The following is an 18,126-nucleotide window of genomic DNA, read 5'->3' as shown; positions in this document are numbered from 1 at the left end:
TCCTTCCGCTCCCCTCGTCTTAAAGCGGCAATGCCGGCCATCTCAGAGGGTGGGTCCCGCTCAAATAGAGACCGCAACCTAAACCCAAAGCCAGAACTTGGCCCAAACTCTGCCGGCATCGCCGCAGCAGGGCCGGCTGCGGTGTCACCTCACATAACCCTCGTGTTCTGCTCCCCGCTGTGTGGCAGTGCCACCCCCCACCATGCTGGGTCCCTCTGCGACGGCCAAGGGCCACCTGACGTGGCAACACTCAGGCTGCGAAGGGGGCAGGAACGGCCATGCGGAGCCCTGCAGCCCTTTGAGATACCCTGCCGGCATCTCACACCCCACCGCCATCTGGGGCAGCTTAGCCTCATGGCCTCCTCACATCATAGCTGCCTCCTCATGGCCACCTCACTTCAAGGCCTCCTCACCCCATGGCCGCTTCCCCTCAAGCAAATTCACCTCACGGCCGCTTCACTTCATGGCCGCCCGAGGCTCAGCTCACTCCTCACACCTGCATCTCCAGCCCCAGTATCCCACTAGAGGGAGCAAAGAAAGCTTTCACCAGAGAGCTTTCACTATTTAACCGAATTGGTTCAGCATCGATATCTTGTTTATTGATCAGTTGTCCACACACAGCGTGAAAGCGTTGAAACACACGTATAAAGTGTCTCTTTATGCTACACTGCTTTTTGTACACGTTATTTAGGCTTTTCTCACAGTGATTGAAGCCCTGGCTGCACTCTCAGCGCAATGCTGGTAACTGTTAAAAACCAGAAGAAAAAAAAATCATTCAGAATACAAATAAGGGATAAAAGCGAACCTGCTAGTGATGAGAAACCTGGGCTGTGGGAAGGCTGAGCCCAGAGGTGCTGGTGGAAGTGCTCACACTGCTCCTTGGGGCACCTTGGTGCTGGGGGGTTAACACAGAGCTTGGGCTCACAGCTGCTCTGGGAGGCACGCAGACCCTCAGCCTGGCTCGCACTCCGCACGAGAGATAAAGCATCTGCTTGCAGGGTTTGGGGGCTGAGAGCCTCACATGATCTTCCTCCTGGTACTCTCTGTGCAGCGGTTCATGATGAGGTCTTTGCTGGGCCGGGGAGGAACCGCAGGCTGAGCCTTTGACTTGTTCTCTTCTTGCTCATTTTTCTCAGCTGTGGATGAAACACACATAGAGATGGGTCAGAGCTCTGCACAACCCCACACCTCCATGTGCTCCTCCAGGTCTTCCTGTGAAAGGGCAGAGCCGGAGGCCATGCTGCCCTATAAGGGCAGCCCACACCTGGGGCCACAAAGTGCAAAGGGTTTGAGAGAAAAGAAGACTTGCTTCCTCCTTCCCCCTACATCTTTCAGAGTGGCACAGAGATTCTCAAGTCTATTTGTTTATGCCACGCTGCCAGCAACCAGTGTTGGAGAGCATGAACCATGTCATAAAATCATAGAACAGCAGTCCTGCAGGACTTCAGTCCATGTCTAGGTCAAGGACCCTGCTGAGACTTACAGATGATGTCCTTGTTCTGCAAATTGCCCCTCATGTTCCTCCGGTTCTGCATGTACTTCTTGCTGTTCCTCCTGTAGGTTTCCTGGCTGATCTGCTTCCGTCCCTTGTTGTGGATACTCTTTGCATTGCGGATGGTGGATCTGCAGCAAGTCAGAAATTAAATGTTCTGTTTCCATAACCACAGCTCTCACTCACAATTTCCCTCCTAGAATCCCCAGCCCTGCTTCTGTACACTGTGCTTCCTGCTCTACCTTGCCTGAACACCCCTACCCACTTTTCATTTCCACTTGACAGAAGGCAGCAGGTGACTGCCAGCACTGGGGGTGAACTGCTGTTAGGAAGCAATGCTTTGGAAGCATATGCTGATGGTGAAACCTGAAGCCTGGAAAGTGAAGGTGGGGATGGCAAGATAGATCAGACACAATGCCGAAAAGGGCAGGAGAGGCACGAGGTTTTCCCCAGAATTCAAGAAACTCCTGGAAGAGGTGTACAACATTGCTTGCAGGTGGGTGGATGGATGGATATGGTATCTATGCTGGCTGCAGCACTGAGCTTCCCTGTATGGGATCTGGGGGCAGAGCCTGAGACAGGTGCCTGTGCAGCTGTCTGCTCAGTGCTGTGCCCGCAGCAGACACCACAGAGAGAAGTGAAAGGCTGAGCTCTGAGCTATGCAGAGCCACACTGCTGTGGGAAAGCCCCAGCATGCAGGGCAATCCCCAGGCAGGCGGACAGAACCATTGCTTTGTTGTCACGACCAGGATGAGAGTGGCAGCTTCCACCACCCACGGCACCATCCTGCTCTGCTGCAGGCACCTGCAGTCCTTTGCCTTCAGCCCCTGCCTTGTTTCAGCGTGTGCCCCATTTTGTAGCCAAGCTCTTCCCCACCGCAGTGGGAGTGCTGTGAGCCCAAATTCATGCTGTGGCCATTCCCTGGTAAGCAGCCAGTTCCCACCTGCTTCTGCTGTGCACTGTCAGCAGCAGTGCCACAGGGACAGGTCACTGTCCTCCCCAAGGGTATCAGTAAGCATCAGTGCACTCAAATAAGCAGATTTGTACCATTTTACACTGCCTCACCATCAACCCATGCTCCAGCAGAGCCGGATTTTGAGAGATTTTATAGAAGGCTGCCTTGTTTTCTTGTGGGGGAAGAAAAGATCCAGGCAAGCTCTGCCCTTCTTAGCCATTGTCGTTGCATCAGAATTAATGAGCTATTATTGCTTTTTATCTTTTTAATCAAAATAAAATCCCTTCCATTAGCTCAAATCCTCCCATCAGATTAGGCCATTTGGCAGCCCTGATTAGTCAAATCTCTCCCCGCTTCTCAAAGATTCAGTGGATGCACTTAGGGGGAAAAAAAAAAAAAAATCTAATTTGAAAATTAAACGAGATTAGCCCAGAAAAGAAACTCTGCAGAAGGACAAGGAGAAATGTGCCTGCCTGATCTGGGCTGGCTCTGCGGCAGTCCTGCAGGATCTGCTCCTGTTCTCTGTGCTCTGCTCACCTCTCTCCTCTCTGTGCATTGCCAGGGTGAACAGGGGACACCACACACCCAAAAGTTTCATTTCACCCTCTCAATGAAGAGCTTTTGCCCTCTTCCCTCCCTCCTTCCCTCCCTCTCTCCCTCCCTCCCTCAGCTCATTTCCTACCTCCGGGGGGGAATGTTGTGGTTCCTCAGCCCACTTTTCTCGGGAGTGTTCACCTCCCCAGATTTCTGCAGGTACATGGAGGGGTAATATCCTGTGGTTTCATCGTTCCTGCAACACAAAGCAACACTGCTTGTTCTCCAGAGCACAAATGCAGCTGGGATTCCCCTGGGAAAGTCCAAAACTACAGAGTGAGCTAAGGCTGGTCTGAAAGCTGAGGATTCACCAAACAAACTGTGCCAGAATACTTAGAGGCAGGAAAAATAACAGATGCATTTTTTTCCATCTGCTGCCTCCTTGGTGGTTGCACTTAGCAAAGCCACAAGGCTACTAGAAGTCCTGCAAGAGAAAGCATTGTGCAGCAGCACCAAATGATGCACAGATGACACAGCCCTGATGTGGAGAACCTCGGGTCCATCCCATTGCCTGCTTTCGTGGTGTTTCTCACCTGACGACCCACCAGCCATCAAGCAGCTTGTGGATCACCTCGATGGTGTCACCCTCCTTGAGTGTCAGCTCGTCCTCCTCCACAGCCGTGTAGCTTTTCTGCACCATGTACAGCTCACCTGCACACACACAATTGGGACATCACCCCCAGCAATGGGGCTCAGCCTCTCCTTCACTGAGCAGAGGAAGCACCAGAGCATCAACCTGCAAGTTTAGGCAAACCCAGAGTGTTCCACGTCTCCAAGACTGGGCTGAGCTCTGCTGGTGCAATAGCTGCACCAGGTCCACCCAGCACTTCTGCAGGAGAAAGCTGGCGAGTGCAAATAGTGAAAGGACGTTTATCTAGGCTGAAAAGCGTGCTTGTAATTTGGGTGATTAAATGAGGAACAAGGAAGTGCTGTGCTGATAGAGTCTGCAAGAGTGTTTTGAAAACCACAAAGACGAAGCCCTGATAGCAATGAGCAGGAAGCTGCAGGACCCCTCCTGCTTGGCACAACAGGGAGGCGGGACAGCAGGGCAATAAGGGGAGTGCAGGAGCTCAGTGCAACGGAAAGCCTGTGCTGCTCCTACAGCGTTATCCCTGTGCCCAGAGGTCCTGCCTTGCAATGAACTGTCCTGCAGAGGGGTGATGCTCTTGGGAACGCTGTGGTTTTCTGAGTGTTTTACCAGCATAGTTGGGCTCCTGCTCCTCCGATTCATCAGGACCATCCATCGGCTCCAGGTAGGCAGCTGGCACCCAGCCCCGCTTGTTCTTTAACTGGCAAAACCACCAACCTGCAAGGAGAGCAGGGTGGGCAAGAGCAGGGACAGCGTGGAGGCTGCAGGAGCGGCCAGCAGCAGCCGTGTTCCCCATCTCGTGTTCAGGAGTTCCCATGACATCCCCCATGACACATCCGAAAGGGCACTGGGGCTGTGCTTTGTTTTTGTGGTGGTGTAACTGGGGAGCCCGGCCACTTCATGCTGCTTCCTCTTGGGCGGGAACCGTTCCAGGCTGAGGCACATGAGGAGGCTGCAGGGTTTTCTAGGATTGCCTCACAACCCCACACCCCGACCAGAACCGACCGTCACGGGGCTCCATGTGAATCGGGAAGCGCTGACAAGTTTGGCGCTGGGCCTTTCCATCAGCAGCCCCTCACAACCTTTATTGTGGTAAGTGACACCATAGGGACACAGTGTTTGGGTGTAAGGCACAAAGGCTTTCCCCACCCCTGCTGAGATGGTGGCCAGGAACAGGGCTGGCCCACAGCAGCATGGACGCCTACCAGTCTCGCTCTTCTCCACGACGTCCACCGCATCCCCAGCTTTTAGAGCCATCTCAGGCTTGGAGCTCTTCTCGTAGTCGGCGATGGCTCGGTACGTCTGCAGGACGATGGGGCCTGTGATGTCTGTGGGAGAGAAGAGAGACGTTCCCTCCTCGCACAGAAATACCCTACTTCAGCCACATTAAAAGCAACTCCAGTACAGCCTAACGCAAAGCCTCAGCACCTTCTAGGACTCAACAGTTACATCCCGGACTCTTTTTCCCACAGGATGAGGTTTTCACACAGCAGCAGGGCTGCTTTTGCCCTCTGCTGTCAGCCACAGCCCCTGCCATGGGGCAGCCTGCCCCTGCTCAGCCCCATCCACCCACACTGCCCCTCTCCCTGTGCATTTTGCTGTGGAAGAGGCAGCCCCATGCAGCCACCCCAGGCCTCTCACCGCTGGCATTTTTCTTTGCATCCTTGGGCAGGAGGAACACCTCGGGCTTCCTGATCCTACGTAGAGCAAAGTGGTGCATTAGCTAGGTCCCAAGAGCTAATTATTGCGTGATTAATTGGCGTTGCACCACAGAGGTGAAGAAGTGGCCCTGCTGCACTCACTGGCTGTCTGTGACGGGGTTCATGTCATCGGGCCGGACCTCGAAGAAGCTGACCACGTGCAGGCAGCGGGAGATCTTGTGGGGCAGGTTGACCAGCGTGTAGCAGTACTCAGCCAGCGTGCCCTGCCTGCTCTGCGTTGAGCGCTGCCCATCAAACCACTTGGGGGCTGGGGGAGAAGGGAAAGGAGTCGGAAAAAGCAGACAGAAAGCCATGGATTTACATCTTGCTCGAGCAGGCTGCTCTGCACCTGAAAACGAGCGGCTTTGGTGCCAGTGAGCAAGTGCAGAACTTGCACAGCTGAGCTCATCCCTGCAGCCCACAGCCCTTGCAAAAGCCCTAGGAAAACCCCATTGAACCCTATTTTGGTTACAGAATAACTCCCACAGCTGTGCTCAGGCCGTGCCCAGCTGTAACAAGGCTCACTGCCTCCAGAGCACCAGGAATGGCTCAGAGGACCATGCAGACACATGGACATCTCTCCTTCCCAGCAAACCCCACTTGCAGCTCCAACCCATGGCACAGCACTGAACCCCACACTGGGCACACACGTGAATGACACCCCACAGCTGTCCCACTCCTGGTGCTTTCAGTTCTCCAAACACAGCAGCGTGCTGTGCTGGGCAGCCTCGTGCTCAGAAGAGGACGCTCCTGGCAGCTTGGAATAGCAGAAAGCAGAAAAACACCCATCCTGCTGTGCACTGCAGAGCTTCCTTGAGGAGTCAGAGCCCACAGCTACTTCTCCCTCCCTGCCTTGTTTGAGGAAGGAAATTAAATGTAAGGGGGATTTTTCCTGAGCTGCACCTTGCTTAGTTAGGTACAAAGTGTCAGCTCTTTGCATCAGTTTATACTGTTCTCCTTGAATATACATTGCATTGCTTCCCCTTATACCTTTCTCTATCATCACAAAAGCACCAAAGCCAACCTGTGGATGGTGTCACCAGAGGAGGGCTGTGTTCAGCTGCAGCTGCTCAGCACACCTTCTCCTTTACACCCACCCAGGACTGAAGCTGATGCTCTGGGATGCATCCCCAGGGCACCCAGCACCAGACAGACCCTGCTGGGGTTTTGATTTCCAGCCCCAAAAGCAGGAACAGAGATGGCAGCCAATATCTGCACAGGGGCAGAGCAGTTTGGGGCGATTTTCCAAGCGGCTGTGATTTCTGGTCCAGCCCCCAGGCCTCTGCCTCTTACCTGGTAAGTGTGGGATGATCCGGTTCTCCGCATTGATGCCTCCAGACTCGATGGGGAACATCTCCTTCAGTGCTTTCTATGGAGCAGGGCCGAGCAGGGCTGTGAGAATGGCACAGGGACCCTTCCACAACACCCACAGCTCATCCCTCCCAGCTGCAGTCTGCAACCCAACACCAGGAGAAACCTCCCTGAGGACACCGGACTCCCCATTCTCGAAGCAAAGGAGATGTAAACACAGAGACCCAAGAGCCTCCATTGAGCCAGGTTTATGTGGGTGCAGTTCCAGCTCAAACCTGCTGTCTGCTTTAGCCTCCCTGCCCGACCCTGGATGTGGGGTGGTGTCTCCCTGGGTCTGCTCACATGGAACATGTAGATCTCGGTGAACCGGCGGTAGATGAGCTTTTCAGAGAGGTCATTCCACTTCACCAGGAACATGTAGACCTGCGGGGCAGAGCAGAGTGCTGCAGCTCAGCACGTGGCCGGGACCCCAAACCCCAGTGGGGTTTCATCCTCTGGCTGCTTCCAGCCCATGTCATTCCCATGACCCCCAGCTCCACAAAGGGACGCTCTTAAACGCTTCATCACCTCTATCTCAAGAAATACGTTGGTCAGGCTTTTGCCCTCCACTGCTGGCTGTGCACTTACATAGTGTTGGCTGGGGAAGAACCTCTTCTCATAGCCCAGCAGCTCGATGTGCCGGATGAAGGCATCCCCCATAGCTGCTCCCACTCGGTTCTGTGCTGCTGCCTCCCTGTGCTCTGCTCCCGTCTGCCTTCGCCTTGCACTGTTTCAGTTAAAAGCCCCAGGAAAACGGAAGCTGTGCTGCAATCGCATCTGTAACTGTTCACCCTCTGTAGCTTGTATTGAACCAGCATTTCCTGCTGCAGCCCAGCCCCAGTCCACCCCTCGCTGGAGACAGCGCAGCCTCCAGCCCCAGCAGCCAGGTGACACTGCCCTGGGATGGCACAGGAGCTACAGTGCTCATTTTGCAGGCAGGACAAGCGCACTGACAAAGGCAGTGGGAGCAGGAGTCTGTACTCACTCCTTCTGGAAGCGCCCAGCGTGCCCCCGAGCCCAGGGACAGCGGCACCATCCGCCTGGGGAAGCAGGGGGGACAGGCTGCAAACAGGCTGGGCCCTGCCTTTGCATCACCATTTTCTTCCCATCACCTGCAGCATCCCCAGAAAGCTGCCACCAAGGATCTCATCACCTCCACTGGTGGCCCTGAGCCAGGCAAGGTTTGCTCCGGCTGCATCGAAGAGATGAAACCCAGCAGCTTTACCCCCGACCCCAGGCATGGGATGCTGCAGCTGCTGAGGTAACACATATGGGTCAAACATTTCTTTTTGACTTTAAGGTGGGGACTTCCCTATAAGTGAGTGAACATTGAGCTACAAATCATATATTAAAAAAAAAAATCCACCTAGAGCTGTTTGCATTCTGCTAATAGCCAGATTGCTGTTATATATGCAGAAACGTTTTACGAAAGCTCATTTCTTAATTAGGGTTGTACTAAATTTAAACCTGAGTTACAGACAGTGCATCGCTGGAAATAGTGCACATGTTTATTTCTATTTCCTCATTTTTCTTCCTGTAATGTGAGAAGTGAAATGGAGGTTTTAGGTCTTACTGCTGGCACCGGGTTCGTCTATAACGCAATGCAAGGCATAACTCAGCGTGCTGCTCAGTATGATGCACTGATTAGTGCTCCCACTAATTGCCCCACAATTCCTAGATAGGAAGAAAAGTCATTTCAGAAGAAAATTCTTGGAAGAGTAACGACCCAGCTGAGACATAAAGCTGATTTATGGAGTTCATCAGAGGATTCACGTGTATGGAAAACAAAGCTGGCACCTGAAGGCAGCACCTGATGCCTGAGCGATGCTGAGAATTCCCACTGGCTTCAAACGCCAGCAGCAGCAATGCTCCTCAGCACTGCACACCTCTTCTAGGGGAAGCACGACTTCAGCTGATGGGGTTTGTATGGTCAAGAAGGGCACCGAAGGGGAAGCACTGGATGTGTGAAGCTCCTCGGGAGAACGGAGTGCCTCCTCCTGTATGGCACTGCACCCACAACCAGCACCAAAGGACGGTGCTGGACCTCCCGTGACACCCAGTCATTGCTGCAGTGAGATCAGGGTGCCGACCTGAGGGTGTCCTACACTGCCTGCAGCCAAACTGCTCTTAAGGAGAGCAGAACCAGCTCACGGAGCAGGACAGGCTGTGTGTTCTGACAGATGCTCCTCTGGCACTTCATCAACCGCAGGGATTCTGTGCTGGAAGAAAGAAAACATTCAGAGCTCTGGTAAGGTGTTACAATTGTATTTATTTCCTCATTTATCAGTACAGCCAAGGCTTTTTAAGGCATTATCACTCAGTGCCCAAAGAGTGGAACACCTCATGTATTACTAGTTCAGAAATGAATCAGATTTTCATACACGGTCAACACCTTAAAAGTCTGCTGCCTACTATATACATAGATCATTTTCAATATAAAATTGGTATTTGGAAGGTATAAATATCAGTGCAATTACTTTGACAGTTTAATTTATCCCTACTGCTTATCACTCAAAATGCCCGAGACCATCAAAAGAGCCATCAGAAAGAATCAAAAGAGCACTGCTGATGTGCACCCCAACACTAATGAGATCTGCCATAGGGATGGACCCAATCCCAGCCTTCAGCATTTCCAGTAAAACCACCATCATCAGTTTTCACTTCACTTTTCCAAGCTCTCATATGCCCAGGGTGTGATGCATTTCCAGGACATCCGCACCAGGCAGCAGCCTGAACTGTTTTTACAGTTCCTTCATTATAATGCCCCGCTCGACTCACGTTAGCACCAACTCCATATGAGCAGCACAGAGCCCTGCTGGGCAGACAAGGCAAGGAGTGCTGCCCCAAGGGCAATGATAGTGAAGGAGGGATGGCCCTCCCTTCTGCTTTCTCGAAAAGGGAAGCTGAAAACGCATGAAAAGCTGTGTTAACTTCATTTCCCCACCCTAAAAACGTCTGGCAGCAATTGTGAAACTGGCTGTCATTCTGTTACAACTTATCTACAGAGGTCCACTGAAGTGAAATATGTCAGTGGCTATGAGCTGGGAGAGTGCCCACATCACTGAGTCACCAGGTAAAAAAATCCATTGGGCTCACTGCTGTGGGGCTGACACAGGGCAGCACTGCATCCATCACCTGCTGTCAGCACAGCTCAGCACAGAGCCATCCCTGGCCCCACTGCCACCACAATGACAGCCAGATACTTACAATGCCTCCAAACATCATGAAGCAGGAGCACTTAGACCTACATGGAGCAATCGTGCCAGCACATGAGCTACAGCCCTCTCCCTGCCTTACACCCACAGCATGGAACCTGTCTGCAGAGTTCCTCCTGTCGATGTTCCTCAGGACAGACACTACATCCAACTGCACACAGGTCTTCAAAATTGTCCTTGCAGATGCACCACCCAGAGCTGCTTTCCTTGTCCAAAGGGTGGAACAGGAACTCAGTTCTTCACTGTAGTATCTATGCTGTAGCATATTCTAGCTGCCTACAAAGTTACTGCTATGTGAACATATATGGACAGTCACAAAAAACCATCAGAAATATCTTTATTTCTTAATGAGGGAATAAGGTCGAGCATTTGTGCATCATGCAGTCATCCCAACCTCCTCGAGCCAGAATTCTACAACTCTCACGGGTTGTGAAACTTCAAGAAATGAATACATGAGACTCTCACATGATGTGGGGCATAAACAGGACTATGGGAGATTTAAGTTCTGAGACATCAGGGCTTACAGCAGCTTGTGATGCAGGATTCTGTAGGTAGCTCTGGATGAACAGCAGGGCATTACCCACAGCCTGCAGGAGAAAAACTCACTCTGTTTTGCCTAAATTAGGGCTGCCAGAGCAGACCCATCATACAAATCCCACGTGATACTCTGATAAAACATGCACTTATTACTTCCAATTAATGGAGCAAACTATAAAAGGATTAAATTTAAAAGGGTTCCTAGTCCACAAACTGATATACTGCCCATCTCATTAGTGCATACTAACACTCAAGTGAACCAGTTTACCTTTTATTTATGAGAAACAAATGAGTTGTGGCAGATGTAGGAAAAATTAGTGCAAATATACACATACCACTGACCTATCAGCCATGAAAGGAGTAAGAACCAAAAAAATCAGTGATCTGTTTTCTCCAAAGTGAAACCAACAAACGGAGCTACTTGCACTGTTTCTTCATTACAGAAGCTGAGATATATTCAGGCACAGTGGAATTCAGCTTCATTGGGAAAAGTAGATGGCCTCTGTTAAGTCCCCGTTCGTTTGAATCCTTATCATCTCCCCAGTATTGCTGCAACAAATTCAGTCCTTATCATATATTCCAGAGCAAAACCAGCCATTCCAAACCTGCAGTCATTCTTCACATGAAGTCAATTCACAGAACTGCTGAAAAAGTAGACATTTCTATCTCAAAGTACAAAAGGGTTTGTACAGAAGGTACTTCTCTTATACAGTTACATCACACAGCTCAGCACAGTCCTGGCAAGCTCTTCTCAGCTCTGGGTGCTTCTGGCTAGACAGAAGTAAAACAAAAGTGAGTTAGTTTCCCTGCTGATCTGTGACGTGCTACAAATACTTGTGGGCTGCACTGCTTTGAGTTCTTCAGGCTCAGAATTAAAGACCACACAGAAGGTGAACACTGCTCTTCATCAGTGGGATTACATGTGTGCTCGAGTGCTTCCTATATCAATTTGATGGAATACTTGCTTTAATACACATTCTTTAGCTAGTCCTTTACAAAGAACATAAGGACCACTGCAGCTCTGGAGCAAGGCCTGTACCATGCCACTGCCACACAGGGATGGAGCAGATGTTACAGAATTACACAAATGCTGTCTGCAAGAGGCTCCAGCCTCGCTCCCAAAGGACTGCAGCTCACAATAGCTTAGCCCTGGTGCTGACAGATCTTAACATCCACCAAGCAGTGGGTTCTGCCACTTCTCTGTGTGACTTTTATCCTTTTGTCAGAGCCTTGAGATGTGCTGGGAGTGCTTCACAGGGCTAATTTGTGCCTGGGTGCCCACAAAGCTTGTTTCATATCCCAAGGAAAGTGGAAGAGAGTCAGCAAGAGAACAAACCTACATTCTCCAGGTGAAGCCCATCAGCTGGGATGCTCATACATAGACAGCCTTCATGTGAGTGTTAGAACTACCAACAACAGATGCATGACATCAGTTAGGCCACGTCATGTTCTCCATCAGTCAGTGTTTGTGCTGCACTGACAGAGGGCTCTTTCACCAACCACGTCAGAGCTCTTCACAAACATCATTTCCCTCTGAGGTACGTAATTACCATCACCTATTTTTATTCACAGGCTGTGATACAGCCCAGATCTCCCTTGGAATGACTCCCTCACAAATCTGAGCACAGTACACTTTACCTTGTATTCTGGCAAGGTAGCGAAAACATTCTACACAGAAGAGAACTAAGACAAAACAAGTCAAGTGAAGGACTGGCACCTTCTGGCATCCAATCTTCGCCCTCTCCTCCCCACCCTGCACTGTAAAAGCATTATTCCCTGACCAGGGCTTACTCCTCCACATGCACTAACTCCAAGAACCACAACATTCTCTCACCGCAGTAGGGATGAGCTCTACCACGTTGGCTCTGGTTCTTGCTTTATTTGACAACTTTCTTCTGTTTCTGTAACATCTGTTGAAAAAGGACAAATGCAGTGAACAAATGAATGAACTGAATGCCTTCCAAAGCCAGCAAACAACATCTGACCACACGCCCTTGTGCTCAAGTCATGCCTTCTGGTTAACAAATTAACATTCATTGCACAAGCTTGTTTTCTCAGCACTGGCCATTTCTCAGACTTTATTTCCATCTGTAAGACCCCTGCTCTCCCCAACCACACACAGACCATTTCTGCATTGTTATATTTCAATCCATGCAAAATAAATTTTGACCTTAGCTATTTTTTCTTCTTCAATGCACAGCATCACACAGGAAGGCATTATTAGATGTTTAAAAAAAAAAGAGAGAAATTTGATCTTGTTGGCTAAAGCATTCATCAACTTTTCATAAATATTTTTCACTTCCAAGAGACTTCGTTGGAAAATCTTTGCTCTTCTTGTTCACAGGGATGCTGGGAGGTAAATCAAAGCAATCTCATGCCTTTATAGCACTGCCTGTATGTCCTGGAGCCTGATTTTGTTCTTTTTATAAACAGAGAGTATGATGTTGAAAGGAAATTGGTTTTTTACTGAAGCTGTTTGCAAGGTTCAGGCCTAGAGTAATTCATCACAGCAAAGCGAGGCTGTCTCAGCACATGATGCTTGATCCCTCCCAGCTTAGTTCTAATGGGACCATGTGCACTTCAGCAGCAACACACCTTTCCTCAGCATCATTTCTCTGATAGCTGGACCCGACTGCAGCTTTGGATGACAAATTCAAAAACACATTTGTCTATTTCTTCAAAAGAATCACTTTAAAAGACTCCCCTTTAAAGATTCAGGAACTGTCCCACTCCAACTAACAGTTTCAGTGATCCCACACCGTTTTGGCAGCACAAAGACATTTGATGTTTCAGCGATGGAAATTAGAAAGGACTTCACCCCAGCAAAGGACACAGAAGAACAGAAGTGCTGCAGTTTGCAGCTCTCTCTTTCAGAGAGTCCAAGCAGGACTAGAGAACAAACTCAAGTTGTGAGTTCTAAGATGCAAAGCAGTGATGCACAGCCATGTCCACCCCAGTACTGCTGGCCATATGGCAGCACTGCTCTCCACACTTCTTTTTCTTCCAGAGCTTCACAACTCCGCTCAACAAACCCTGAGAGTAAATTCAGGCCAATACTGCATTCAAATTCCCTGATGATGGCAATCGTTCACTTGCATAAATTGTCAAAATGACTGCGTGGAATAACTAGATGCTCAGATAGATAACTCAGGATGTGAGCAATCCCTCAAAGCCTATATATAGTCATGACTCACCCACCAAAAACAGCAATTCGTAAAACTCTTTTGTACAATTATCTGAATAATAACTTTTGCTGCAGAGCATCTTCCACGTGATGCAGCACAATATTAAAACAGATGTCCTGGGAACCAACAAATGCCTCTTTTTGTTGTTTAGATTGACGTGTCTTTTTAAAAAGAAAGATGCAGCTTTGTTCTAAATGACTTTAGGAGGGAGTTTTTCACAGAGGGTGGTGAGGCACTGGAACAGGTTGCCCAAGGAGGCTGTGGATGCCCCATCCCTGCAGGCATTCAAGGCCAGGCTGGATGTGGCTCTGGGCAGCCTGGGCTGCTGGTTGGCGACGTGCACACAGCAGGGGCTTGGAACTGGATGAGCTTTGTGCTCCTTTTCAACCCAGGCCATTCTATGATTTTATAACTTTAAAGTATTTGTTGATACAGCTGAAGACAAACGCTCACCTCCTGAAGATACCTCTGTTTGCCTGGGTTCAGCTGGCTCTTAAATGAAAAAAAAAAAAAAAAAGTCAGATGTATATGCATGTCATTTCCAGGGTACAAAACAGGTGAGTGTCTTAGCAAAAGCTAGGAAAATTAAGTTTTCTCTGAAATAAGAAGAAAAAAAGAGTCCATTTTTTCCCTCTTAGAATCACGTAAATATTTCTGAGACAAAGATCTGTAGCTTGCTATTGACTTCATAGCAAAATATAAAAAGCACCCAAACATTCATTGTATTACATTAACATTCTCCTCAGTGTGTGGGTCACTGTGGCACACATCACTGAGCTCCAGCAAAACAATGCATTCCTGCACAGAACATATCAGATTTGCATCAGCTTAATTCAAACCACTTCAATATGTCTGGATTTCAAACACACATCACACCACTCCTGGATACCTCTGTTCTCAGTGGTGAGCATGTATAGTTTGGTGGAGAGGGGGAAGCTGTAGAGCAGAGGGCAAAAATCACATTTTATTTCCATAACGCCTTTTCTACAATCTGTGTGGATGGCTCAGAGACTGAGAGCTGTTGGGAAAGCCACAGAACCTTTTTAACAGTGCAGGTGAGTTAAGGACAGAGTTCACCCAACAGAAACAGACCTTTTCCTCCTTGCCACCCCTTCCCAACAGAAGCAGGGGGGGAACGGCTCCCTTTCTGTTACCACAGAAGTGCCCCTTACTCTTGAAATGTTTATTAAACGTTTTCTCTCTGTTTCTCTGAGTGACAGTGTGTTCAGTCAATAGCAGAAGGCTATTGGCAACTTGAGATACACATTTCTGAAAGGCCTGTGAGAATTCATGAAATACTGGGCCAAAAGGAAGTTGTTCAACTACATTTAGCTCAGCAACTCCCAGCACAGAACAAAATTCTCCATTCCGATTAAGAAAGGTCCTGTGAGTGCAGTCCAGATACAATCTAACAGGGCTTTGGTGTGGTTTAGTGGACAGAAATTCCATCCAGACCCTTTTCTGGGTTCTTACACATTTTGCAGGCAAACATAACTTGGCTGAACATCGATCTGGCACAGACACACACTCTGAGTTAAGCAGACATCATTAAACAGACAGGGAATTGCCTTTATATATTGCCTCTACTGATCCTTCCTTTCAGCTCACTCATCATCTGCAGAAATGAAATTAAGGAACATGCCAATGACATCGCTTGAAGGAAGCAGTGCTTCTTTCTATTAATGTGTTAATATTTAATGGCTATAAACATCATCATTGCACAGCATCTGTCAAAATCAAACAGCTCATCGTAAGCAGTGCATCCCCAGGGCATGACTGCTGATATCATCTGCCAATAGCATCTAGAACTCCATATCCCACCCCTTCTGCAAGGACACGTGTCACACTGCCTCACCTGGTACTGTGGGTGCTGCTGCTGCTGCTGGTGCTGCTTCTGCTTCAGTTTTCTCCATTAGCTCTAAGATCAGACATGATCATCATTAACTTTACAACAGAACTGGTCCCATGTGTAACACAAGGGCCATTTTACCTCTGCTATCTGCAAATCCTGAAACTTGTTGCATTACAAGGTCACTATTTGAGCCACAGTTCACTATTTTTTGTTTCAGAAAAAAGCATTCCCTGTCTTGCCTGCAAGCACCTACAATTTCCTAGTTATTTCTCATATGTTCCCCAGAGCAGGAATGTTCCATATCTGCAAGTTGGCTCAGAGACGAACAATAACTCACTCCAATATCAGTGTCAGTTCTTTCTGATCATAATTAAGTGACACAGATACTGAAGGAAAGTCACACATTCAGTGACCAATTTCCTGCTCTGGTAATGGCAGATGACCCCACATCCGCTGTCCTTCTTCAGTTGGCCAGCATCAGTCCCAACAAACACTGAAAACTATGCTGGAGAGCCAACAGTTTAATATTCTTTCATTTCTAATTCAATCCTCTGGCAACATCATCAACGTTCATCTGCCTGAAGTGCTCCCTCCTACAAAGGGAGCTCCTGCCCACCTAAGGATCCTGCCCACGATTGCTAAGCAGCTCGCTGTGAGCTCCCAACTACAAACCTTCCTGAGAACACTCTGTCCTTGCCATTCAGACCTCAGTACAGAATACTGTACTTGATGCAAATGGATGAGCACTGGGATGCTAAGGCTGAGTAAGGCCAAACTACTGACAGCAGGTTATTTGGCCACATTGGCTCTGAAAGAATGCAACACAAGGGTCACTTGTAACAACAGTGTTTTGCTGCTTGCTTTTTCTTTAAATAAGATGTTAACAAATAAGGTTACAATTATTATAAGCAACTGGAAATACTAAGACTTGTTTTTTCAAACCAAATTTGAGTAACATGCAATGCAACACACTGATAATTGCATTCTGCCTCTCTCAACCATTCCTGCTTCAGCAGAATGCAGGACTTCTTATTGGGACACGGTGCTGCAGCTGCTCTAAAGTTGTTTATTAACTTAACTCCTGCTAATTAGCTGCTACTATGATGGATTCAAACTGAAAATACAGACACTGCCATGACAGTGTGTTGCACACTCAGGGTCCTAAATCTCTTTGGGACCCTGCAGCTGTAAAATACAAAATGAGTGTCTTGCATTTTCTTATCAAAGTTAATGCTAATTTTAGGCACTGATCACACTGCTCTCGTGTTCATTTCACATTCCACAAAGTCAACATGGAGAAAACTGATCCTGGTAAGTTACAAAATTACATTTGCTATCAGTGTCACAGAAATTACTTACGGTTGTTCATCACAAGTCCTGGAAATGGTCTGTAAAAAAAAACAAACAAACAGAAAGAACACACCATGCTGATTCTGAAGCACTGTGTGGGACCTCCCTCTTGAGGCATCCTCACCTAAAAGCTGTGAGCTCTGCTACCAACTGCTAACAGAAAGTGGAACAAAACAGGAGGTTCCATCATAGCACCTCCTGGGTGCTTAATGGTCAAGGGTTGAGAGTTCAGACACCTTTAAGTTCTATTTAAATAGTGTCTCTCTCTCCATAGAGACCAAAGCTTTCAAATACCTTTGGAGCAGACTGTCATTTCACGAGTTACAACAACTTTAATATTTGTTTCCAGTTCCTGAAGTCCTCCTGAGTGTGATTCAGTATTTCATCTATTCTGCTGCATGCACACTAATACACTCTGTACAGATGTGCGTGTGCATATACACATACACAAAAACTAACTTACACTGCAATTGTAAATATTATGTTTTAAAATACTAGAAAAAACATCAAAAAAATTTACCTCCACACAAGAATTTTGATACAAATTTCAAAATCATCAGGAATAACACAAGCACAAACACACTATCTACTGTCAACAAGTTCTGGAGCAGGGAACTGTCTCCAGGCTTGATTTTATAAACAGGACAGCAGAGCCCACAGCACTGCAGCACATAAAATGAGTAAGACAGCATCTCAGAAGACAGCCTGCCTTAAGATTAATAATACATCCTTTGTCACATTGCTACCAACGTCAGGGCTCCATTTGATCTGACACGCTGCTAACCCCAAGAGCCCCATCCTCCACTACTGAAAGAGGCCCTGCGACTTCTTGCAAGGCGAATTCACACGCGCTAAGGGCTGTCCTGCACTCATACAATCTGCTCCACGCAGCTCCATACCGGATGACAGTAAATTTGATGAACTCTGATGATTCCAAAATCTTCCTCATGGAGCTGATCTCCAGGTAACTGGGAGCTTTAAATGACACTCCAGGAGGCATCCCATCCACCACCACGCAGCCGGGGTTGATTGTGATTTTTCTGTATGGGACTTTCACAGGGAAATTCATACCGATGGCTTCACCTAAATGAGAGAGGTCATGTTTGTTTTCAAGTTCGCATATTTATGATCACACCGAAGAAAGAAAACACAGTTAATTAAGAAACTAAATGCAAATACCAGCTTTCTATCACATCTGTAAACCAAAATCTACTTGATGATTAAATCATTAGTGTTAGAAGTGGGCGTTCTGGATTGCACTCATGAATGTTGCTGCAAGATCATTAGTTTAAAAGCCCGCTCTGACA

At 48.3% G+C, this 18,126-nt stretch overlaps 2 protein-coding genes across 9 annotated transcripts in view; both read right to left on the bottom strand.

Moving 5' to 3' along the window:
* Positions 1–11: 11 nt before the first annotated feature.
* On the bottom strand, positions 12–7,584 carry NCF1 (neutrophil cytosolic factor 1). Its single transcript, XM_042829900.1, has 11 exons — positions 7,269–7,584; positions 6,984–7,064; positions 6,624–6,699; positions 5,433–5,598; positions 5,272–5,327; positions 4,836–4,958; positions 4,240–4,347; positions 3,575–3,692; positions 3,130–3,237; positions 1,484–1,623; positions 12–1,136 (listed from the first exon to the last, which is right to left on the bottom strand). The coding sequence occupies exons 1-11, from the start codon at positions 7,338–7,340 to the stop codon at positions 1,018–1,020; spliced, it is 1,167 nt and encodes a 388-aa protein (XP_042685834.1). The 5' UTR covers positions 7,341–7,584; the 3' UTR covers positions 12–1,017.
* Positions 7,585–8,929: 1,345 nt separating this feature from the next.
* Positions 8,930–18,126, bottom strand: part of GTF2I (general transcription factor IIi) — a 51,689-nt gene continuing 42,492 nt past the window's right edge. For 3 of the 8 annotated variants that reach the window (XM_042829892.1, XM_042829894.1, XM_042829897.1), the window contains 5 exons: positions 17,719–17,902; positions 16,829–16,857; positions 15,473–15,535; positions 12,267–12,342; positions 8,930–11,203 (listed from right to left, as the gene is read on the bottom strand). In XM_042829892.1, coding sequence (XP_042685826.1) covers positions 12,284–12,342; positions 15,473–15,535; positions 16,829–16,857; positions 17,719–17,902 — 335 coding nt within the window. In that variant the 3' untranslated portion in view covers positions 8,930–11,203; positions 12,267–12,283. Of the gene's footprint in view, positions 11,204–12,266; positions 12,343–14,070; positions 14,110–15,472; positions 15,536–16,828; positions 16,858–17,718; positions 17,903–18,126 lie in introns of all 8 variants that reach the window. The other 5 variants (XM_042829889.1, XM_042829890.1, XM_042829891.1 and 2 more) reach the window with 4 other exon arrangements.

The sequence above is a fragment of the Centrocercus urophasianus genome, unplaced genomic scaffold (genome assembly GCF_019232065.1).
Source record: "Centrocercus urophasianus isolate 14NV4802_14NV808 unplaced genomic scaffold, USGS_Curo_1.0 seq_33, whole genome shotgun sequence".
In the NCBI taxonomy this organism is placed as follows: domain Eukaryota; kingdom Metazoa; phylum Chordata; class Aves; order Galliformes; family Phasianidae; genus Centrocercus; species Centrocercus urophasianus.
This window is presented reverse-complemented; position numbering and strand designations above follow the sequence as displayed.

Coding starts and splice junctions, on each gene's coding strand:
- NCF1 (XM_042829900.1), bottom strand. CDS start 7,340: ATGGGGGATGCCTTCATCCGGCACATCGAGCTGCTGGGCTATGAGAAG. Junction 6,700..6,983: donor CCGAGATCTACATGTTCCAT/GTGAGCAGACCC, acceptor CCTGCTCCATAG/AAAGCACTGAAGGAGATGTT. Junction 1,137..1,483: donor GCAGAACAAGGACATCATCT/GTAAGTCTCAGC, acceptor TTTCATCCACAG/CTGAGAAAAATGAGCAAGAA.